The sequence below is a fragment of the Chrysemys picta genome, chromosome 2, assembly GCF_011386835.1.
Source record: "Chrysemys picta bellii isolate R12L10 chromosome 2, ASM1138683v2, whole genome shotgun sequence".
In the NCBI taxonomy this organism is placed as follows: Eukaryota; Metazoa; Chordata; order Testudines; family Emydidae; genus Chrysemys; species Chrysemys picta.
In genome coordinates, this window is record NC_088792.1 from 257,353,241 (window position 1) to 257,377,416 (window position 24,176).

At 49.5% G+C, this 24,176-nt stretch overlaps 2 protein-coding genes across 8 annotated transcripts in view; one reads left to right on the top strand and one right to left on the bottom strand.

Moving 5' to 3' along the window:
- OXR1 (oxidation resistance 1) overlaps positions 1–24,176 on the top strand; it is a 512,712-nt gene that overhangs the window by 137,916 nt on the left and 350,620 nt on the right. The window lies entirely within an intron of this gene.
- On the bottom strand, positions 12,846–15,367 carry LOC135981788 (uncharacterized). The gene is made up of 2 exons (XM_065586014.1): positions 14,386–15,367; positions 12,846–13,405 (listed from the first exon to the last, which is right to left on the bottom strand). Exons 1-2 carry the CDS (start codon positions 14,957–14,959, stop codon positions 12,930–12,932), a joined length of 1,050 nt encoding a protein of 349 aa, XP_065442086.1. The 5' UTR covers positions 14,960–15,367; the 3' UTR covers positions 12,846–12,929.

Sequence of the window (24,176 nt, forward strand, 5' to 3'; positions counted from 1 at the left end):
TTTTTTTTTTTTTTAAGGAATGAAAAAACACTATGAGTCCGGAACATATTTTGGTGTCTGTGGCTAACTCAGCCATTGTATTAAGGAAATTTATAACACAATTTTTTGACTTTAAGAGTAGGATCAGATGCAAATTGCAGTGCCTGCTGCATCTAATAACTTTATTGCATCGTGATTTCAACCATAAAGGATTCAGTCTTTTGCAGGGGGGAGTCTTTTTCTAATGGTTTAAAACAATGAATTTACTGCATTCTCTGGACTGCTGAAAGACAAACAGAGGACGTAGCTGAGTGAGAATATGAAAAGGGGGATTGAACTGAATGGTCATTAGCTGTTGTCTAGAAAAACTAGGGTAGTCACTAGCAGAGGGGAAGATTTCTAAACAAACACACAAAACAAATTAAATTAAATTAGACACTCAGCACGATAATGTGGTTGTGAATAGAAGAGTGCAGTCTGGACTTCAGAGTGCCTGAACGGTAACAAGGTTCCAAGTGAGGATTCATCCCTCATTAAAAGCATCCTCTGGGATATAGAATGGACACTGAAAAAACTAAGTCAGTCCAATGTGGGAAATGTTCTTTTATCTAGATGAAAACAGAAGGAATATCTACCTTGTATGGCAGACAAGCTGGGTTTCCTTTCAGAGGGAGGGACTCTGAAAGCAACTGAAATTACTAGGCAAAACTAGGGAAGACATAATGGGTTCCATATAAAGGAAGACATCAGAATTTGAGATTGCAGATGGGGTAGTTATGGAAGAATGTGAAAACTAAGGAGAAGAGTAGAGGGGGAATATCTATGGAGTCGTGTACCTAGTAACAACAATAGAAGTAATGCATTTTATTAATATTGCCCTCCAGGCTGCTGTACCTCATGCCTGGACTAGGAACAATGTAGAATGGCCCACAAAATTAAGATGCCCCCGTCTCTCCTGTGCCAAACAGATCTTGGATGATGGAGAGAATAAATATATGGAGATATACCTACCTCATAGAGCTGGAAGGTCATTGAGTCCAGCCCCCTGCCTTCACTAGCAGGACCAAGTACTGATTTTGCCCCAGATCTCTAAGTAGCCCCCTCAAGGATTGAACTCACAACCCTGGGTTTAGCAGGCCAATGCTGAAACCACTGAGCTATCATTCCCCCTGAATCTGACCCAAAATGTATTTAAAGTGAGCGTATATAAATGTGAGCAAAACTAGTGTTACTAAATGACAGTGCTTATGATTTAGTAGGCATAACTAAAACCTGGTGGGATGGTTCTCATATCTTGAATGTCAATATAGATCTCTATTGATGGGTAAATTACCAGAATGATGACAAATATTCAGCAAGATACAAAAAGGGTTATGCGGATACCAAGAATATCCAGAGATACAACAGTTAATACTTAACTAATTCTGGAAGGGATATTAAACCTCATGCTTCAGGGTTTAAACCAGTTTCTAACTATTGGGGATTAAGATGAGCCCTAATGGGAGGAGGCATGGGCAGATTACCCCACATCTGTCTAAAGTGAGGTTTCTATCCCCTTTCTTGAGGCACCTGGTGCTGGCTATTGTCTGAGATGAGATACTGGACTACATGGACCAGGGGTCTGATCCAGTCTGGCAGTTCCTACGTTTTTAGAATTTCTGTGCAAAAATCTGTAATTTCTCTGAAAAAGAACATAAGGCTAGGTCAGTAATCTCTGGCAGAGTTACAAAGTAAGAGAACACAGAATGAATAATAAATCAGATTTCCATAATGCATTTTCATTCACTATCTCGCAGAATCTTACTTGCAAAGTAATTTGGATTGTCTTGGGTATAAATGCTGCCCATTGTAGACTGAGAACTGGCTGAAGGACTGTAAATGGAGTAATGATGAGCAGTGTACCGAGCTGGTGGGAGGTGTCAATGAATAACCCACAGGGCTTTTAGGTCCAATCTTATCTGTCATCTTCCTTCAAGATACAGAAAGGAGTCTGAGCTGCTTCCATGTCCCCTCCCTGGAACTCTGAGATCTCTCTGCTGTTCTGGGATCCCCATGAGTAGAGGAAAGGCACTGTGCGGCCTGGTCTGGTCTGCACCAAGGATTGGAGGGGTGTGAGGTAATGGAAAGCCACTTATGTCTTTTATGCTCCCACTTCCCAAGCGGCAGAGGTTAGGCATGCCTGAGGATCTAGTACCAGTGATTTAACTTATTGTCTGTTTTAGGTACTTATGAGACCCCCATTACCATAATATCTTAGCACCTCACAGTGTTTAACATATGTCCTCACAACATCCCTGTGAGGTAGAGAAGTGCTATTATTCCCATTTTACAGATGGGAGATTGAGGCAGAGAGAGACTAAGTGATTTGGCTGAGGTCACACAAGGGGTCTGTGGTAGAGCAGGGAATTGAACCCAGGTTGCCTGGCATAAGTTTCAGGCTATGCCCTTGGCTGCTGGACCATCCTTCTTCCCAGTTCATGAGAAAACAAAGTCTCTCTTAAATAAAGACAGGGAAAGTATTGTCCTTTTAAGCCTGTTTTAAAATGTGAATGGATGGAGCTATCTGAATGATCTTCAGTGAAAATGAAATTTTTATTGCTGTTCTTTGTAGGTGGGTGCACTCGTACCAAATAAAAGTTTGCAGTTTCAAACTGCTGTCATGCTGGTGTCTGTAGCTTTTTCTAACACAGTAGGCTGCCAATATAAGAATGAAATTGATGTGATAAACATGCACATCTGCACTTGCTATTTCATTTGTAGGATTTATTTTTGACACATTTCATTGCTCTCTGAGTGATAAAAAATTGCAATTAATCCTTAAAATGGAGGAAAATACATACAGCTTCCCCAGAATTGGAATGTGGAATAAGAATCTTATCCTGAGAGTTTCAGAGGCCATATTGTGCTCAAGACACTTGGTATATATAATAATATTAGGTTAAGATTTTCAAGCAACCCAGAAGCCTAATTCTCATTACAATTATTGGAAGATGGGCATCCATACCGTAAGCAGTTTTGAAAACATTATGAGCCTTACACGTTTCCTAGATGTAGAGAGATTCTGGGAAGGCTGGTCAGAAATAGTATTTTGTGCCCCCCCCCTCCTCTGCTCCTCAAATAAACCTTCATTGTTTCTAAACTTTTCACAGATTTTTTTATTTTTCATTTAAATGAAAAATTGCTATTCAAAACAATGTTTACATTTCAATATTTTGGTTTATGTGGATGTTTTACACTTCTTTCTCTTCCCCTCACCCCACTTTTTTCCAGTGGAAAAGGGAGGAGGAACCCAATAAAAATAATTTTGAATATATGAAAAATAAAAAAATTCAGCTACAATGTTCCACAAAAATATTCCTATGGTTTGCAAAGCCATTTTAAAAAAAGATCCCCCCTCCCCATTAAAAAAAAAATCAACCAACTCCAATTTAGGGACATTTTATAAGAAGGGAATAAGAGCTATTTCATTTGCACTGGCAGTCAAATATAGCCAAGAAAATAGGCCTGGATGCACAAAAGGTGTTAGGCACCTAAGTCCCAGCTTTGAGACCACTGCATAAAAAGTCCTGCTGAACCCTATAGGTGCCTCAACTTACTTGGCCCCGTGCCCTGCCTTGCCTCTTCTTTGAGCCCCCCCCCCCCCACTGACTCCACCCCCTGTCACTCGCTCTCCCCCCAGGGGCGGCTCCAGGCACCAGCGCACCAAGCACATGACTGGTGCGGCAAGCCGCAGGGGGCGGCCTGCCGGTCGCTGTGGGAGCAGCAGTCAGGGAGCCTTCAGCGGCATGCCTGTGGGAGGTCTGCTGGTCCCGCAGCTTTGACGGCAATTTGGCGGCGGGTACACCGAAGCTGCGGGACCGGCGGACCTCCCGCAGGCATGCCGCCAGATCCGCATGACCAGCGGACCTCCTGCAGGCGCGCCACCGAAAGCCGTCTAACTGCCGTGCTTGGGGCAGCAAAATACATAGAGCCGCCCCTGTCTCCCCCACCCTCGCTCACTTTCACCGGCTGAGGCAGAGGGTTGGGGTGCAGGAGGGGGTGAGGGATCTGGCTGGGGGCGCAGGCTCTGCGTGGGGCCAGGGATGAGGGGTTTAGATGCAAGTGGGGGCTCCAGGCTGGGGCAGTGGGTTGGGGTGTGGGAGGGGGAAAGGGTGAGGGCTCCAGATGGGAGTGTGGGCTCTGGGGTGGGGCTGAGAGATTTGGAGTGTGCGAGGGGCTGGGGCAGGGGGTTGGGTGTGGGAGGGGGTATGGGCTCTGGGCTGGGGATGCAGGCTCTGGGGTGTGACTAGAACTTAGGGATTCAGGGTGTAGGAGGGGGCTCCGGGCTGGGCAGGGCAGGGGGTTGCGGTGCAGGACGGGGTGTGGGTTATGGACTCCAGGAGGGAGTTTGGGTATGGGAGGGGGTGATGAGTGCAGGCTTCAGACAGCACTTACCTCAGGCAGCTCCCAGGAAGTGGCCAGATGTCCATCTGGTTCCTAAGCGGGCCAGGGAGTTCTGTGCACCCACAGGCAGTGCCCTTGCAGCTCCCATTGGCCATGGCTCCTGGCCAATGGAAGCTGTAGAGCCGGTGCTCGGGGTGGGGGCAGTGCATGGAGTTGCCTTGGCTGTGCCTCCACCTAGGAGCCAGAGGGACATGCCAGCCACTTCCCAGGAGCTGGGCACGGAGCCTGCCTGCCAACCAGACTTTTAACGTTCCAGTCAAAAACCGGACATCTGGCAACCCTTCTTGGTGACTAAGTTTCCGCTGTAAAAGTTCCTACCTCTGAGCATGTGCACTGCTGCTTCCTTCTAAGCATCTGGGTGCCTGTCTCCCACCTAAGCCCCAGAGTGATTCACAAACTTAGGGAAGACAGTGTCTGGCCACCTAAGTGGCATGTAGGGCCTGAGTGGTAGGTGCTTCTGAGCACTCCTACTGGACTGGGCCCTTTTCGCGAATTCATGCAAAACATCCTGAGGGGCAGGGGAGAGGAGTACCTCCCTCTTAACTTTTAGTTCACTGATTAGGAGACCCGCCCTCCAGCTCAAGTAGCCCTCCATGTGAGGGCTAGAAGGGATTTGAACAAGGATATGCTTCCTGTCATGTAAATGCACTAATCACTGGGCTATGGGATACTCTGGTATGAAAATCCCTCAATCTCTCCTATTGAAGCTGTTGCACTCTGGATAAATAACGAACCATTTTGGCCACAACGAGCAAGGGAGCACACAAGTATGGGAATGACTCTATAGCCTGATGGTTGGACAATCACCAGGGATGGGGGGAAACCTGGGGCCCAATCTCCCTGTTCCAATGACTTTCTAATTATTTATCCAGACTGCAACAGCTTCATCAGGAGAGACTGAGGGAGTCTCACATCAGAATATCCCATAGCCCAGTGGTTACAACACTCACCTGAGAGATGACAGAACCCTCTTCAAATCCCTTCTCCGCCTGAGGTAGAACCAGGGGTCTCCCAGATCACTGGGCTAAAGTTATGGGGGAAGGCCTTGTCCTTTCCGTTGGCTTCTTGTTCAATGGCATAGGCACTAACTCTAGAAGAGGATTCACCATTCAGAATTGCTGTCAGAGATAGACACCTCCCTACTGCCTGGATTTAGCTGAGAGAGATGGAGCTTGGTGCACACCCTAGTGGTTGGTATCTCTGATTGGATTTTAGGCAGTTCCCTGCTTAGCATACTGGCTTTTGTGAATCACAGTTTAAGGGCATGTCTACACTTACCGTTAGATCGGCACTGCGACAGTCGATACAGTGAGTGTTGATTTAGCGGGTCTGGTGAAGACACGCTAAATCGATGGGAGAGCACTCTCCCATCGATTTGTGTACTCCACCTCCCTGAGAAGCATAAGGGAAGTCAATGGGAGATACTCTCCCATCGACACAATGCAGTGTAGCCACTGCGCTCGGTAAGTGGATATAACTACGTCAACTTCAGTTACGTTATTCACTTAACTGAAGTTGTGTAAGTTAGATCGATTTACCATAGTAGTGTAGACCTGCCCTTAGGCATTTTATCTCTCCTCCTTCATTGTGTAGGGAGTCTAGGCACCTAACTCAGGCTTTGGGAGTTGCAGTGATTTTCTAGGTATCTAAAAGTTAGGCACTGTGATGCACAGTTTCACAGCGCCTAACTCCTTTTTGTGCATCCAGGCCATAGTGATCAAAAATTGTTACCATGCAAAGTATTTTGTTGGTCTGTAGTATGTGGAATCAGACGGCCTCAGTCTAGTTCCTAGTGGACAGGTGAATAGAGATAATAGAAAGCTGTTTAAAAAGAAAGTGAGTAATCCACAGCATCTAGAAAAAGTTAGGTTATGACTGTCCTATCACAGACCCGACTGTCCAAAATTGGAAAAAATTATCAAATGTATTCTCATTGCTAGAATTTACCATTAAGTTATAGATTCAGAACATTTCAGTCATTACTGTACCATAGTGCTGGGAAGGGGTCACCAGATGGCACTGTTACACATGGCCTGAATTCTTTTTTTCTTAGTGAAAGGGCAAGTTTTTAGTTCTGGAAAAAATGCTGTCTTTTCTGATGTCGTTCTTTACAGGAACTATGGCAAACAGCAAGGAAATTTCCTCACTGCCTTAATCTGTCTAACTAGAGTAAGTTCTTGATGCAGAGCTGCTCCCTGGGAACCAGGTGTCAGTGACTGGGATGTAGGTGGTTGTGTCAAGTGATTGGAGCAGGCATCAGTAGCCAGGTGCTGGAGTCAGGTGTCGGAGCCCAGGTCAGAACTGGAGTCAAAAGGCAGGAATCGGAGCTGAGGGTCAGAACAGGGTTACCGGAAGTGAGGCAAGACAGGGCTGGAAACAAGCAGCAGAAAAGCTATCACAGCTGTGGGCAAATACTGTTGCTGGACTTAGGTTGGAACTGTCAGCAGACCAGCTCTTAACAGGCAGTGTAGCCAGTTAGGTAGCCTACTACAGGCCAGCTGCACTTGTTATGTTGCCTGGAGACTGTCTCTGCTGCAGTCCCTGTTTCCAGACTGGTTCTGCTGCAGGCCCTGATTTGAGACACCAGGCATTAGTATTGGGCTGAGAATCCTAAAGGAGGGGCTTGCCTATATTCAGTTTGTTTGCTGTTCTAGGGGTGGTGTGTGTGTGTGTAAATAACACAAGTTACACTAAGAATATACCCAAACTCCTTATCGCTGGTTTTTTCCTCCACTGGGAAGCTGATTTGCAAGGCTCCCGACATCTGCTATTGCTCTGAAAAAGGGCACACTAATAATTAGGCTGGCATACAACAGTTCCTTGGCTAGTGCACTTATTCGTGTTGCCTTAAGTTCCAGTCTCTAATCACTTGTCGTGTTCTGCCAGGTTCCTCCCCCCAATCCCACTTCTCTTCCTATTCTCCATGTGCCTTGTATATAATTAAATGTATGTTTTCTTTATTGTTTTTACAGTTTTCCTTTCAGTTGACTTTTCTGTAATTTTCATCTTTGTAACTACTTAAAGATTTGCTGAAAAGCTCTGAACTCTATTTTGTATAAACAAACACGTTTTCTCAGTTGGTCTAAAAAAAAAGGTAGAAAAAGTTAATTCTTCTTTGAGTGCTTGGTCATGTCGATTCCATTCTAGGTGTGTGCACGCCCACATGTACAGCCGGCGGAGACTTTTGCCTTAGCGGTACCTGTCCTCTGGATTGCCATGCTCACAGCATGGTACATCAGACGCCACTGGCCCTGCGCCTTCTCAGTTCCTTCTTACCACCCATGGTGGTCAGTCGGAGCGCCTTCCTTGCTCGTCAAGAACTTGCGGTTACTTCCTTTGGACTTAGTGCCTTCCAGCTTTGTATATAGTTATCTTTAGTGTTAAGTACGTGTTAATTGTAGTAGTTAGTGTTAGTCATTAGTTCCCAGCCAGACTTTGCCCCTGGCAGGGCATGCCCCAGTCTCCAGGCTTTAAGCCCTGCAACTCCTATAAAAGGACCTATGCCTGTTAGCAACCCCCATGGCAGCCATCTCAAGTACCTGGGGGAAGCGCACGTTAAAGACTGGTGCCACATTTGTAAGAACTTTAGGTTTTGCATGCAGAAGGAGAGAGACATCAGGCTTAGAGCCCTCCTTATGGAGTCTGCCCTCTGCCTGGCGTCCGAGCCCTCTCGGCACGAGTCTCCCAGAACCTCAGCATCGGCGTGAAGTGCAGCACCGGGACCCTCCTGGCACCACTCCACCTCACCGGTGCTGAAGAAAAGGGGCAAGAAGCACGGTTCCCCGGCACCGACGAAGAAAGGTCCAGTCGGCTTTGAGCAAGGAGCCGGACCCAAGCTGCCTGCCTACACCGGAGCCCCGTGGTCGGTCCTCCCTGGTCAGGGCTGTCAGCCCGACAAAAGGTCATCCTTCAACTCCTGTGAGCAGCACTTAACCTACTCCCCTGCCGGCACCGACGCTCTCGACAGCCCCTCTGTGGTCTCCAGATGGGGGCTTCTCTGGTACCAAGGGCCACTTCAGCCTGTCACCTCGGCCTTAGAGGCGGGACTAGGCATCGGAGCTGACATCGGTGGCAGCTGGTCAGTGGCAGCCAGGTTCCAGTCATGGCGATGCCCCCCTTGGTCCATTCGTCAGCCGCCGCCACAAAACAGTGACCGCCGGCGCCGGGCCCAACACCGGAGAAACATCCGGTGGCCAAACTTCAAGAAGCTGTGCTTACCCCCAAGCCATCCTCCCCAGTGGAGGAGGAGACACTGGCTCCCCCTGAGCCCAAATAGTGCTCATCGTTCTCCCCTGATGAGGCGGTTGTGGGCCCATCCAGCATTAGCCCGCCTGATGACTTTAAGAACTACCAGACTTTGCTCTGGCGGGTAGCCGACAACCTGGGCTTGAAAGTGGAGGAGATGGCTGAACAGGACACTCTGTTTAATGTCCTGTCAGCCTCGACCTCTGCCCGTTTAGCGCAGCCGGTGCATGAAGGAGTCCTCAAAATTGCCAAGGCCATTTGGTAGATGACCTCCTCTATCCATCCCACCTCAAAACGAGCCGAGAAAAAAGTACTCTGTTCTGGCCAAAAGTTTTGAATATCTTTATGCCTACCTGCCCCCCAGCTCGCTGGTGGTTTCAGCAGCCAATGAAAAAGAGAAGCAGGTGCACTCTAGTCCCACCCCAAAAAACAAGGAGGCCAAGTGGCTGGACTAGTTTGGAAGAAGAATTTATTCAACGGCAAGTCTACAGTTTCAGGTGGCAAACCACCAGACCCTCCTGGGCTGCTATAACTTTAATTTATGGGACACGCTCCATAAATTTAAGGAGTCCCTCCTGCAGGAAGCAGGCCCAGGAGTTTGGCACTCTGGTGCAGGAGGGCACCTCGGTGGCCCACTGTACCCTGAAAATGGCATGTCTTGAAATAAAGCAATAAATAAATAAAATAAACTGTACAGTGTTTTCCATTCCACTCTGCATGGGATGGGAATGGCATGACTTTGCAAAAACAATAGCATGAATGGGAAGTTTTGCCAGAGTATAGCTACAAATAAAACAGTTTCCCATTCTTCTTTATGAATGTGAGCCTACTGTAAAAATCTTATCTGTAAGGTGCAACATTCTGACTCTTGAGTGGACAGCAAAAAAGCACGTAGAAAGGAAATGCACAGACAGCTGAAACTTAGATTCTTAACCAGAACCATCAAACCTAGGGAGCCTTTCTGCATATATTTATTTTATTTAATCTATTCTTGAATGTAATTAATTACTCACTTGTCCATCAGCCTTTACTAGCAACCCCCTATTGTCCTGACCACAGTTTCCACCCTAAGGAACAACTTCTGTATCAAATTTCTATTGCTAATCAGAGCACTTTTCCCACTACAACTAGGTGCTAAAGGATAAATCTGCTCCTCCACTGGGTGCATTCAGAATTCCATGAGACTGATCTCTTCATGTTTGCCCATATGCCTCCTCCCAAGCAGTCTCTGCTATGGAACTTTGTTCTTTCCAAAATGTTGTTCCCATGGTACCTTCCCAAGCTAATGCTGCAATATTACTACAATGTGCATGGAGATTTCTTAAGTTGTTGCCACTACTTCTCTCCAGGAGAAATTCTATCTCTGTAGAGGACTCCAGATAAAACAATGCATGTAAGCATTGAAATTAACAACCTGCTAGAAGATCATTAGAAAGTTGATTAGGATTAGAACTAGCACTTCATGGGCTCAGCCCTGCTCTCATGACTCAAGTGAAAACATGATTGTGTCCTAGATCACCACCATCTGTGGAAGCCAGCTGCTCAGTCCTCTGCTTCTGTGGCTTTTCTATTTAGTTCATTAGAAGATATTTGACCCTGATTTATATATACATATATATGTAAAATACAAAAATATGTGTGAGAGGTTCTAAGATGGAAAGGGACAGCGATGGGGTTTGGATCCAGATTCTAAGAAGGAAAAGGGTACAGAATCGAGAGTGGCTGCCATACCCCCTGCCTAGAGAGAGAATGTGGACGTGTAACCCACACTTGTGCAGTGTGGTACTCTAGTTAATGGTCACACATAGATGTTGATGAAACATCTACGGCTAACAGACCTGGATCTCTTAGGCCTTGTCTACACTACGAGAGTAGTTCGATTTTACTTGCATCGAATTTTTGGAATCGATATTGCAAAGTCGAACGTGTGTGTCCACACTAAGGACAGTAATTCGACGTTGTGCGTCCACACTAACGGTGAAAGCGTCGACATTCGAAGCGGTGCACTGTGGTCAGCTATCCCACAGTTCCCGCAGTCCCCTCTGCCCATTGGAATTCTGGGTGTAGCCGGCAATGCCTTCTGGGTAACAAAATGTGTCGAGGGTGCTTTTGGGTAACTGTCGTCATCCGTCCATCACTCCTGCCCTCCCTCCCTGAAAGCGCCGGCGGGAAATCATTTCGCGCACTTTTCCAGTCATTGACAGCGCGGACGCCACAGCACTGCGAGCATGGAGCACGCTGCGACCATCGCTGCAGTTGTGGCCGCTCTCAACGCCTCGCAGCTTATCATACAGGTTTCCCTGAGGCAGCTGCAGAAAAGTCAGGCGAGGAGGCTACGGCACCGCGGTGATGTCCTGAAGTCTGAGAGTAGCACAGACCTCTCAGAAAGCAGGGGACCCAGCGCCGAGGACATCACGGTGGCAATGGGTCATGTTGATGCCGTGGAACGGCGATTCTGGGCACGGGAAACAAGCACTGAGTGGTGGGACCGCATAGTGCTGCAGGTCTGAGATGAATCCCAGTGGCTGCGAAACTTTCGCATGCGGAAGGGAACTTTCCTGGAACTTTGTGAGTTGCTGTCCCCTGCCCTGAAGCGCAGTGACACCCGCTTGCGAGCTGCACTGAGTGTACAGAAGCGAGTGGCCATAGCCCTCTGGAAGCTTGCAACGCCAGACAGCTACCGGTCAGTCGCGAACCAGTTTGGGGTGGGCAAATCTACCGTGGGGGTTGTTGTGATGCAAGTAGCCAAGGCAATCGTTGATGTACTGCTGCCAAAGGTAGTGACCCTGGGAAACGTGGAGGCGATCATAGATGGCTTCGCAGCGATGGGATTCCCAAACTGCGGTGGGGCCATAGATGGAACTCACATCCCTATCCTGGCACCGGACCACCAGGCCACCCAGTACATTAACCGAAAGGGATACTTTTCCATGGTGCTGCAAGCACTGGTGGACCACAGGGGACGTTTTACCAACATCTACGTCGGATGGCCGGGCAAGGTTCATGACGCTCGTGTTTTCAGGAACTCTGGTCTGTTTAGACGGCTGCAAGAAGGTATTTACTTCCCGGACCACAAAATAACTGTTGGGGATGTGGAGATGCCTATAGTCATCCTCGGGGACCCAGCCTACCCGCTAATGCCCTGGCTCATGAAGCCCTATACTGGCGCCCTGGACACTGAAAAAGAACTCTTCAACTACCGGCTGAGCAAGTGCAGAATGGTGGTGGAGTGTGCTTTTGGCCGTCTCAAGGGGAGATGGAGAAGCTTACTGACTCGCTGTGATCTGAGCAAAACCAATATCCGCATTGTTATAGCAGCTTGCTGTGTGCTCCACAATCTCTGTGAGAGCAAGGGGGGGACCTTTATGGCGGGGTGGGAGGTTGAGGAAAATAGCCTGGCTGCTGATTACTCACAGCCAGACAGCCGGGCGATTAGAAGAGACCAGCGGGAAGCGCTGTGCATCCGGGAGGCTTTGAAAGCAAAGTTCCTGAGTGAGCAGGGTAACCTGTGACTTTAAAGTTTGTGTACTGAGAAGCTAAACCTGCCCCCGTTTCTTTACCCAGTTAATGTTGACTATCCTATCCAGTTACATACCCCCTTCACCCCCCTTCCAACACACGTTTCGAAATAAAAATAGTTCAACTTTGTTAAAGCACACCGTTTTCTTTACTACTGTTTTCGCGGGAATTTTTTAAAACTGGGACGCAGACTGTGGTGCGGAGCGGGTGTAGTGTAGTGACGCGAATGCAGCTTCTAAACTCAAGGATTGACAGGCTCCGCTGAGGTGGGATGGTTGTTTCAACGGAGCCTGTCACCCCTCCTGATCGGGACTGTGTGTATGGGGGGGTCTATGTGACTTTGTGGCAGGGGGAGGACGGTTACAGATCCCCTGCTGTGTGGCTCTGTGATCCTGCCTAAGGACCGCCGCTTAAGATCTGTAACTGCCCTCCCCTGCCACAAAGTCACAGAGCAACCCACCCCCCACCACATAACATGAAAACAACCTCCCAGACTAACCAGGGTAACTAGTCACTGCATCACTGCACTGTGTATGTGCCCTGCTGCTGTGCCTGCCTCCGACTATGTACCCTGCCAAAGATGACTGTCCTGTCCAATTACCAACCCCCTTTCCCATCCTCCTCCAAAAGAACATGATTGAAACAGTAGTTAACAGAAACGTATTTTTTATTATCAACTACACATGGCATTGGGAGGTGAAACTTGGACGGGGGCTTGTGTCAGGCGGGAAGGAAAGAACTTTTCAAATTTTGGGAAATGAGAGCCTTCTGCTACTAGAGCTCTCTGCAGGGGTGGAGTGAGACTTAGCAGGGACTCTGCCGCCTCTCCTTCTTTGCACTTTGGGTGAGGTGGGTATGGGACTTGGTGGCAGGGGAGGGCAGTTAGAGATGGACTGCAGCGGGGTTCTGTCCTCCTGCCTCCGTTCCTGCAGAACATCCACAAGGCGCCGGAGCGTGTCCGTTTGCTCCCTCAGTAGTCCAAGCAGCGTTTGAGTCGCCTGCTGGTCTTCCTGCCGCCACCTCTCCTCCCGATCCATGTTGGCTTGGTGCATTCGGGTCAAGTTCTCCCGCCACTGGGTCTGCTGTGCTGCCTGGGCTTGGGAACAGGCCATAAGCTCAGAGAACATGTCCTCCCGTGTCCTCCTCTTCCTACGCCTAATCCGCGCTAGCCTCTGGGAGTGTGATTCCAGGCTAGGTTGTGAGACAGTCGCAGATGGGGCTGTGGAAATGGGAAAAAGGGAGTGAATTCCTCAGAAAGAAAAATGTAGTTGTGAACAAAGAACATAGTCTTTCTCTGTGAACAAGACCATGCACAGCACCTATCACATGCGCACTCAGCACAAGGTCGAATTTTCGGCCTTCGCATTCAGTGCCTGGGGTCTTGCACAGCACATTTGAGAAGCGGGGCAGCACAACGGAATTTCTGTTGCAGGCAGACATGGTAAGCCGTACGCTTGTGGCAGTTTAAAACTTTTATATTACCACTGGCCTCATTTCACATTTAAAGCTATGTCAGTTCCTGCAGCCAGCAATCCGGCAAGCGGGAACTCTGCCCCTGTCCCACCCCCTCGCGGCTGTCCCCGGGAACGATCCCTTTCGGCTGCCCCTCTCCCGCCTCCACCGCGTGGCTACAAACCAGCGGTTACAGTTCTGTAAAGGAACGGGAAAGCAGTCCCAACACTAACATTCCCCTACCTAATTAAAAGCAGGTCACCATGGGCGACATCACCCTGATGAGGATCTCTGAGAGCGACAGACAGAGAATGCTCCGGGAAAGCCTCCAAAGACCAGGGCCGTATGCCGCCCTGCTATGCAGAGCAATGATTCCCGAGTACTTGATAGTCTCGTGGCGCGGCAACGTGTCGTACTTCGGAGGACCCAATAAGGCCGCTCTCCCCAGGAACCTCAAATTACCTCCAGGAGAGCTTCATCGAGATGTCCCAGGAGGATTACTGCTCTATCCCCGGACATATAGACCGCATTTTACTGTAGCTGCAGTAGCAGGGAATAAACAGTAGAGCGGCTTGTGCAGGACAATCACTGAAAACCGGACATTGCTAGATTTTTTTTCAAAACTTGCACTGCCCATGACTAAACCGTTAAGCGCCTAGGGCACACTAATCATGAACAACCCATTCTTTTAATTGTTAATATTCCTGTTTTGTTAAAAATAAATGTTTAGATGTTTACAACACTTACTGCCTGATCCTTCACCAGATTCTGTGTCCGGGGTAACGGCTGGGGACGCTTCGTAGGGGATCTCTGTAAGGGTGATGAAGAGATCCTGGCTGTCGGGGAAATCAGCGTTGTGAGCGCTGCCGACTGCCTCGCCCTCATCTCCTTCCTCATCTTCCCCGTCCCCTAACATGTCAGAGGAACCGGCCGTGGACACTATCCCATCCTCAGAGTCCACGGTCACTGGTGGGGTAGTGGTGGCGGCCGCACCGAGGATGGAATGCAGTGCCTCGTAGAAACGGGATATCTGGGGATGGGATCCGGAGCGTCCGTTTGCCTCTTTGGTCTTCTGGTAGCCTTGTCTCAGCTCCTTGATTTTCACGCGGCACTGCGTTGCATCCCGGCTGTATCCTCTCTCTGCCATGTCTTTAGAGATCTTCTCGTAGATCTTTGCATTCCGTCTTTTGGATCGCAGCTCGGAAAGTACGGACTCATCGCCCCACACAGCGATGAGATCCAAGACTTCCCGATCAGTCCATGCTGGGGCCCTCTTTCTATTCACAGACTGCACGGCCATCACTGCTGGAGAGCTCTGCATCGTTGCCAGTGCTGCTGTGCTCGCCACGATGTCCAGACAGGAAATGAGATTCAAACTGGCCAGACAGGAAAAGGAATTCCAATTCAAATTTTCCCGGGGCTTTTCCTGTGTGGCTGGTCAGAGCATCCGAGCTCGCACTGCTGTCCAGAGCGTCAACAGAGTGGTGCACTGTGGGATAGCTCCCGGAGCTATTAGCGTCGATTTCCTTCCACACCTAGCCTAATTCGACATGGCCATGTCGAATTTGGCGCTACTTCCCTCGTCGGGGAGGAGTACAGAAGTCGAATTAAAGAGACCTCTATGTCGAACTAAATAGCATCGCAGTGTGGACGGGTGCAGGGTTAATTCGATGTAACGGCGCTAACTTCGACATAAACGCCTAGTGTAGACCAGGCCTTAGGAGCGGTCTTTGTAGTGCTATATCAGCTTAGAAACCAGAATAGTAGAAGCTCCTACTGTGGGTACAATTTATATTGGTGCAAAAGTGCTTCTCTTGGCATCTGTATACATATATCTCTATCAACAGAAACACCTTTATACTGATGTAACACTAGTGAGTTGTATCACTTCAGCAATATTGATTTCTAAACTGATATAATTATAGCAGTACAAAAACTGCCTGTATCTTAGCTCTTAGTTCTGACCCAGGCTCTTAGATCCATCAGTCTTGAGTAGAGCTTTGTGGAGGATGACCTAGGCTTCTGAAACAGGTACCTGGAAGAACAAGCACAGGTAAGTATGCTCAGTTCAGGGGTATGCTGGACAGCATACATGGCCCATACATGGATATGGTAGGAAACTGGTCTACACTTTGTTCAGGCCCTGTTTTAAGGGTTAGAATGTAATGTGCAAATGGAGAAGCACAAGCCATTTAGCCTTCAAAGTGCATAGGAAGGGGGAATTTACACAGGAAAAAGTAACAGCTTTTGATACAGATGGTGCTTCCCAACATGAAGCATTTTTTCTGTATGCTTTATGAGGCTTCCGTTAAGCCCTGATTGTCTACACCACCTGTCTAGTTCAATTTTTGGTAGTAGGTGCTAGTGGTTTTGAAACAGCATTATGTCAGTCATAATCTTCAGTAAAGAAAGCTTTTTCTTTAACACCAGCCAAATGGAAGGAAGATTTATGACTCTTAACATCAGTAGGATAATACATCACTTGGCCAGCAGTAAAAGGTTGCAAACACCTGCTGCAACAAGAGGCTGTCATATATAATGCCTGCTGTTTCCCCACAATCAAACAGTTGTTGCTTGTGCGGTCACACACACACTTTTGAAAAGTTATATGGAACGCTTCTGCCAGGTATTGTCAGCCGCAACAAGGGCCAGGTTCAGATAGCTGGGAGCCCCTTTTCAAACAACAAACATGGATTCAAGCTCCCAACCAGAATTTCTGGGATCACTAAATATCTTCCCTGGGTGCCCTTAACAGGAAATACTTCTTCACTCGCAAATACCAAGCCTGTGTATGAAACAAGGAAAACTTTATTAGGGGAAAAGAAACACACCCTCAGCTTGGGGAAAACACAACTACTACATATCTAAATGAATGATAAGTAAAACACTCCCCCACAGTAATTTTGGCAGTGGTCTGTTAACTCTGTTCCCTACCTTCCCATGTAAATGTGCGATAGATAAATGTCCCATTACCACCTTACTCCACATCCCTCATATGCTAAATCCCACTCACAGTTTGGTGTCAGTAGGTAGCACAGTCCCAGGTGCACTTGGGCAGGCCTGTCTCCAGTCCCTTGGGCAGTGCTCCACCACCTAGTCCAGCTGTAAAGAAATCAGCTTGATTTAGTGACTGGGTAGGAGGGGCCAGGGGCCGGTGCAAGGATCTTTTGCGCCCTAGGCGAAACTTCCGCCTTGCGCCCCCCCCGCCCCCCCGTAACATCGGTTCATTGAGGGGCAAATCCCAACGAGCCTTTATAGACCCCAGGGGCCAGCCGTGCCCAGGGGCTGCTCCCCAGACCAGGTTCCCCCCTCCCCGCCCCCTGAACTCCCCTGGAGGGTGCACAGCCTCCCCCCCCCTCCCCCCGAGTCCACTCACTGGCTTTGCTGGGCTTGGGCTGCTGCAGCAGCTCGGCAGGGAGGAGCTGCCATCTGGGGGCTCCTGCAGCAGATGCATGTGGGCAGAGACTCCCGTGCACCCCCCCCGGCTTCCCCTTCGCTGCGCTCGGGCTCTGTGGCTCCCGGAAGTGTGAGCCGCTGCTGCCCCTCCCGGAGCAGGCTTAGGCACCCCGGCGGTGGCTTACATGCCCGGGAGCCGCAGAGCCCGAGCGTGGCGAGGAGGGAGCTGGGGGGCGCACAGGGGCCTCTGCCCGCATGCATCTGCTGCAGTCTGCAGCGGCCCCCCGGGGGGGTGCCAGGCCACAGCCTGGGCAGGAGGGGCGGGGGGGGGGCGGCTGCTTCCCGCTAACGGCGCCACCACCTTTGCAGGGCTCCTGCCCCCCTGCACCGCACCGGCTCCTCCATGGCTGGGGCTCACTGCCCCCGCAAGCCCTATGCAGTATTATTAAACTGGTGCCCCTATGCATAGGCGTGTGCACGGGGTGTGCCCAGGCACACCCTAATGCCCGCGGGCCGGATCTGGTCCCTCAGGGCTTTGGATACGGCCCACGGGATTTGCCCCCTGTTGTGCTGCAGGCCCCGTGCTGCTTTCAGAAGCGGCCGTTGCGGCACCACGTCCCTGGGGCCCCGGGGCGGGGGCAGAGGGCTCCGTGCGTTGCTCCAGGCACTGCCCCCCACACCTCCCATTGGCCGGGAGCGGGGAACCACGGCCAATGGGAGCTTCGGGGAGGTACCTGGAGGTGTGGCAAGGGCAGCTTGCGGAGCCCTGTGCCATCCCCTCCCCAGGGGCCGTGCAGGGACGTGGTGAGCGGCGCAACATGGCATGGGGCCAGGGCAGGCAGGCAGGCAGCGAGTGCGCCGCTGCAGGTAAGCGGCGCCGGGCCGGAGCCCAAACCCCTCCTGCACCTCGCCCCCCAACTTCCTGCCCTGAGCCCCCTGCCTGCACCTTGCACCCCTCCTGCACCCCAACCCCCTTCCCTGAGCCCCCTCCTGCACCCTGCACCCCCATGCACTCCAACTCCCTGCCCTGAGACCCCGTCACATCCCGCACCTCTCCTGTACCTCCAACCCCCTGCCCGCACCTCACACCCCAACCCCCTGCCCTGAGCCCCTTGCCCTACCCTACACCCCAACTCCCTGCCCTAAGCCCTCTCCTGCACCCCAACCCCCTGTCCTGAGCCCCCTCCTGCACCCCCATGCACTCCAACTCCCTGCCCTGAGCCCCCGTCACATCCCGCACCTCTCCTGTACCTCCAACCCCCTGCCCTAAGCCCCCTGCCTGCACTTCACACCCCAACTCCCTGCCCTAAGCCCCCTGCCTGCACCTCACACCCCAACCCCCTGCCCTGAGCCCCTTGCCCTACCCTACACCCCAACTCCCTGCCCTGAGCCCCTTGCCCTACCCTACACCCCAACTCCCTGCCCTAAGCCCCCTCCTGCACCCCAACCCCCTGCCCTGAGCCCCCTCCTGCACCCCGCACCCCTCCTGCACCCTAACCCCATTCCCTGAGCCCCCTCATATGCCCTGCACCCCTCCTCTGCCCCAATCCCTTGCCCTGAGCCCCTTCTTGCACACCACACCCCCTCCCACACCCCGCACTCCCTCCCACACCCCAACCTTATGATGTTTTGCCTTTAAAAAAATAAATAAATACAATTCCCTGGGTGCACACCCTAATGAAATGTGCTGTGCATGTCTATGCCCGACGGCAGTCTGAGCTTGCAGCCCGGCGGGGGCGGAGGGACAAGGCAGAAAGAACAACAAGACGCCCGGTCCGCCTCACGGTGGCGGAGAGTCACAGTTCCCTGCAGAGAACCCTGTACCCTCTCCGTGACGCAGAATGGCCATGCAGAAGGTACCTAATTAAAAGCACTAAACTTGGGAATAAAAAATGTCAGTCACAGGTTTTTTGATATACCCTGAAGTTTGTCAGACATTTATTTGCAAAAACTTTGTAGTAAGGGTGAGTCAGCTGTCTTGCTGAATACAACATTAAATATTATGGAATACATGATGCAGCTCTTCTCTGTTTTACATTTCTTAATCAGTATTTCTAAGCTGATTTTATATTTTAAATGTACTCTTAAACCTTCATAAAATAATCATTCCAGATTACTACATATTTAACTCACTGAAACAGACATTATTTTAAATTAATCAGTCACAGAGGTTTAGTGTGTTCATAGCAATGTTCATTGCTTTAGAAAAAGGGAACACTAATTTACTGTGTGTGATCTTCATAACAATACACATGTTTATGAAATTTCACCAACTTTAAAAAATATGTTTCCAAAGATTTTAGGCATGACAAAGGATTTTATATCTTACTAAGGTACTGATTTTGCTTAAAACTAGTTCATCAGATAGTCATACGTAAAGAAAGGGAAACTCTGTCCAGCTATCTGGAAGCAAAGGGCTGTTGCTTCCTTCAATGGGTGGGGGGGGGGAAGGGATGAAGGGAGAAATGGATGGACAGAAAGGACAGGAAGACTTTGAAAGTAAGTTTTTTTACTATAGTAATTAAAATGTGTATTTTAGATAAGGGTGGTCTTTTGAAGAATTTATGTAAAAAACCATGTCAAGGCTCCTTCCCCACTCTGAACTTTAGGGTACAGATGTGGGGGCCTGCATGAAAACTTCTAAGCTTATCTACCAGCTTAGATCTGGTCCGCTGCCACCACTCCCAATGTTCTAATTCCCTTCCCTGGGTAGCCTTGAGAGACTCTTCACCAATTCCCTTGTGAATACAGATCCAAACCCCTTGGATCTTAAAACAAGGAGAAAATAACCATCCCCCCTCCTTTCTCCCACCAACTCCTGGTGGATCAAGATCCAACCCCCTTAGATCTAAAAACAAGGAAAAATCAATCAGGTTCTTAAAAAGAAGGCTTTTAATTAAAGAAAAAGGTAAAAATCATCTCTGTAAAATCAGGATGGAAAATAACTTTACAGGGTAATCAAACTTAAAGAGCCCAGAGGAACCCCCCTCTAGCCTTAGGTTCAAAGTTACAGCAAACAGAGGTAAACCCCCTAGTAAAAGGTACATTTACAAGTTGAGAAAAAAAGATAAAACTAACACGCCTTGCCTGGCTGTTTACTTACAAGTTTGAAATATGAGAGACTTGTTCAGAAAGATTTGGAGAGCATGGATTGATGTCTGGTCCCTCTCAGTCCCAAGAGCGAACAGCCAGCAAAAACAAAGAGCACAAACAAAAACCTTCCGCCCACCAAGATTTGAAAGTATTTTGTCCCCTTATTGGTCCTTTGGGTCAGGTGAAAGCCAGGTCACCTGAGCTTCTTAACCCTTTACAGGTAAAAGGATTTTGGAGTCTCTGGCCAGGAGGGATTTTATAGTATTGTACACAGGAGGGCTGTTACCCTTCCCTTTATAGTTATGACACGCCCCCCAAATCACAGATAGTGTTGGACAGCCGGTTCCACACTGGCTGTGATTTCTTCCTGGAGCTCTAGGAGAAAACAGTTAATAAGACACATGCACCTTTAGACATACTACTGATTATATAAAAACTAACAATATGTCCCACATTCCAAGAACAATTTTTAACCAGTTGATTCTGGGAAACTTTCCCGGGAGAGTGCATCAGCCACTTTATTAGAAGCTCCTGAAATGTGTTGTATTTCAAAATCAAAATCTTGAAGAGCTAAACTCCACCGAAGAAGTTTTTTGTTATTCCCCTTGGCAGTATGAAGCCACGTTAGCGCAGCATGGTCGGTTTGTAGTTGGAAACGCCGTCCCCAAATGTATGGGCGTAGCTTTTCCAGCGCGTACACAATGGCGTAGCATTCCTTTTTGCTGAGTGATCAGTGGCTTTCCCTCTCAGACAGTTTCTTGCTGAGAAACACGACAGGATGGAATTCTTGATCTGGTCCTTCCTGCATTAAAACTGCTCCCACACCCCGCTCGAATGCATCTGTGGTTACTAGGAACGGTTTGTCAAAGTCTGGGGCCCTTAGCACAGGGTCAGACATGAGTGTCACCTTAAGCTGGTTAAAGGCCTTTTGACACTCATCAGTCCACTGAACTGCATTTGGCTGTTTCTTTCTGGTTAGGTCTGTCAGTGGGGCGGTGATTTGGCTGTAGTGTGGTATAAATCGCCTATAATATCCGGCCAAGCCTAAGAAGGATTGGACCTGTTTCTTTGACTTTGGAACCGGCCACTTTTGGATAGCATCCACTTTGGCCTGTAGGGGATTTATAGTTCCTTGACCCACCTTTTTCTAGGTGCTCCAGGTGTTCTGCCCATGAATCAGAAAAAATGGCTACATCATCGAGGTAGGCAACTGCAAATTCTCCCAATCCTGCTAGGAGACCATCTACAAGTCTTTGGAAGGTGGCGGGTGCATTTCGCACCCCGAAAGGGAGCACATTAAATTCATACATCCCTGCCTGGGTGATAAAGGCTGACCTTTCCTTGGCAGGTTCATTTAGTGGTACTTGCCAGTATCCCTTGGTTAAGTCTAAGGTAGAGATGAATTGGGCATGTCCCAATTTCTCCAATAGCTCATCTGTGCGTGGCATTGGATAGTTGTCAGGACGAGTTACAGCATTTAGCTTACGGAAGTCCACGCAAAAGCGTATTTCCCCATCTGGTTTGGGAACTAGAACCACTGGAGATGCCCATGCACTCTTAGGGGCGGATTATACCCATCTGTAGCATGTCCTGGATCTCCCTTTTTATAGCAGTTTGGGCATGAGGTGACTCCCGGTAGGGTGGGGTTCTAATTGGGTGCGCATTACCTGTGTCAATAGAGTGGTATGCCCTTTTGGTCCGTCCTGGAGTGGCTGAGAACATTGGCGCAAAGCTAGTGCACAGCTCCTTGATCTGCTGTTGCTGCAGACGTCCAAGGGTCGCGGAGAGGTTCACCTCTTCCATGCCACAGTCACTTTTTCCTTCGTAGTAGACACCTTCAGGCCACTCCGCGTCATCTGTTTCCTGGGCTGTAAACTGGAAAACCTTTAATTCTCTGGAATAAAAGGGCTTAAGAGAATTAACATGGTATACCTTAGGCTTTATGTTGGAGGTGGGGGATGCTATGAGATAGTTAACAGCTCCTAGGCCCTTCTGGACCGTGAATGGTCCTTCCCACGACGCTTCCATTTTATGGGCCTGGAGCACCTTTAAGACCATGACGTGGTCTCCTACTTTGAAGGACCGTTCTCTGGAATGTTTATCATACCAGGCCTTTTTCTCTTTCTGAGCATCCTTTAGGTTTTCTTTAGCAAGGGCTAAAGAGTGTTGGAGGGTGTTTTGTAGGTTGCTTACAAAGTCTAGAATGTTAGTTCCTGGAGAAGGCGTAAACCCCTCCCATTGCTGCTTCACCAACTGTAATGCCCCTAACCTTGCGGCCATACACAAGTTCAAATGGTGAAAACCCTAAACTGGGATGTGGTACAGCCCTGTAGGCAAAAAGCAACTGCTGTAACACTAGGTCCCAATCATTGGAGTGTTCATTTACGAATTTACGTATCATGGCCCCCAAAGTTCCATTAAACCTTTCCACCAGGCCATTGGTTTGATGGTGGTAAGGGGTGGCAACCAAGTGATTCACCCCATGAGCTTCCCACAGGTTTTTCATGGTCCCTGCCAGGAAATTAGTTCCCGAATCTGTAAGGATGTCAGAGGGCCAACCTACCCTGGCAAAAATGTCTGCTGATGCCTGGCACACACTTTTAGCCCTGGTGTTGCTTAAGGGTACTGCTTCCGGCCATCGGGTAGCAAAATCCATGAAAGTCAGTATGTACTGCTTTCCTCTGGGTGGCTTCTTTGGGAAAGGACCCAGAATATCCACAGCTACTTGCTGAAATGGGACCTCAATTATGGGTAGTGACTGGAGAGGGGCTTTGACCTGGTCTTGGGGCTTTCCCACTCGTTGGCACACCTCAGAAGACCGGACATAATTAGCAACGTCCTTGCTCATTCCCTCCCAGTGGAAGGACTTCCCCAACCGGTCTTTGGTTCTGTTCACCCCAGAATGGCCACTGGGATGATCATGGGCTAAGCTCAAGAGCTTTACCCGATACTTAATGGGAACTACCAACTGTCTTTGAGGATGCCAGTCTTCCTGGTGCCCACCAGAAAGAGTCTCCTTGTATAAAAGTCCTTGTTCTACAACAAACCGGGATCAGTTAGAAGAGCTGAGAGGCGGTGGGGTGCTCCGTGCTGCCACCCAAGCTTTCTGAAGGCTGTCATCTGCTTCCTGCTCGGCCTGGAACTGTTCCCTTGATGCTGGAGACATCAGTTCCTCCTTGGACTGTGGACTTGGGCTTGGTCCCTCTGGAAGCGATGCAGGTGCTGGGGCTGTTTCCGTTGACTGTGAACCGCTGTCCGCTGGTGCACTATGTGGTATTTCAGGCTCTGTCTGAGCCTCTTGGGTAGGGTTATCTACTGTTTCTGCCAGTTCAGGCTCGCTGGTGCCCTCTGGCGTTGGAGTTGTAGACAGGTTTGCAAACGCTGTACTCAGTGCTGGCAATGGTTCTGGTGCTGGTTGTGTTGCCAGTTCCGGTTCTGGGACTGGCTTTGGCTGGGTCTCTGGGATTGGATCCACTACGGCTGTTGCAGTCGTTGGCAGGGGATCCGGTTCCACCACCTCTGTCTGGGTCTCTGGTAACACAGACGGGGCCCTGGTGGATGGCTCAGGAACAGGGATGGGTGTGAAAGCTTGCATAGCCTGGCTGCGGGTGACCATTCCCATGCTCTTGGCTAGCTTCACATGGTTGGCCAAGTCTTCCCCCAGCAGCATGGGGATGGGATAATTGTCATAGACTGCAAAAGTCCACATTCCTGACCAGCCCTTGTACTGGACATGCAACTTGGCTGTAGGCAAGGTTACAGAGTGTGACATGAAGGGTTGAATTGTCACCGGAGCCTCCGGGTTGATGAGTTTGGGGTCCACTAGGGATTGGTGGATAGTTGACACTTGTGCCCCAGTGTCCCTCCACGCGATAACCTTCTTTCTGCCCACTCTCAAGGTTTCCTTTCGCTCCGAGGGTATTTGAGAGGCATCTGGGCCTGGGGACCTTTGGTGTTATTGTGGTGTAATGAACTGTAATCGGTTGGGGTTCTTGGGGCAGTGATCCTTTATATGTCCCAGTTCATTACATTTAAAACATCGCCCTGCT

What these genes read in the sequence shown, in the direction of transcription:
- LOC135981788 (XM_065586014.1), bottom strand. Translation starts at nt 14,959, where the DNA reads ATGCAGAGCTCTCCAGCAGTGATGGCCGTGCAGTCTGTGAATAGAAAG. An exon ending in ATCTGGTGAAGGATCAGGCA is followed by an intron (nt 13,406 to 14,385) that starts GTAAGTGTTGTA and finishes CCATTTCCACAG; the next exon opens with CCCCATCTGCGACTGTCTCA.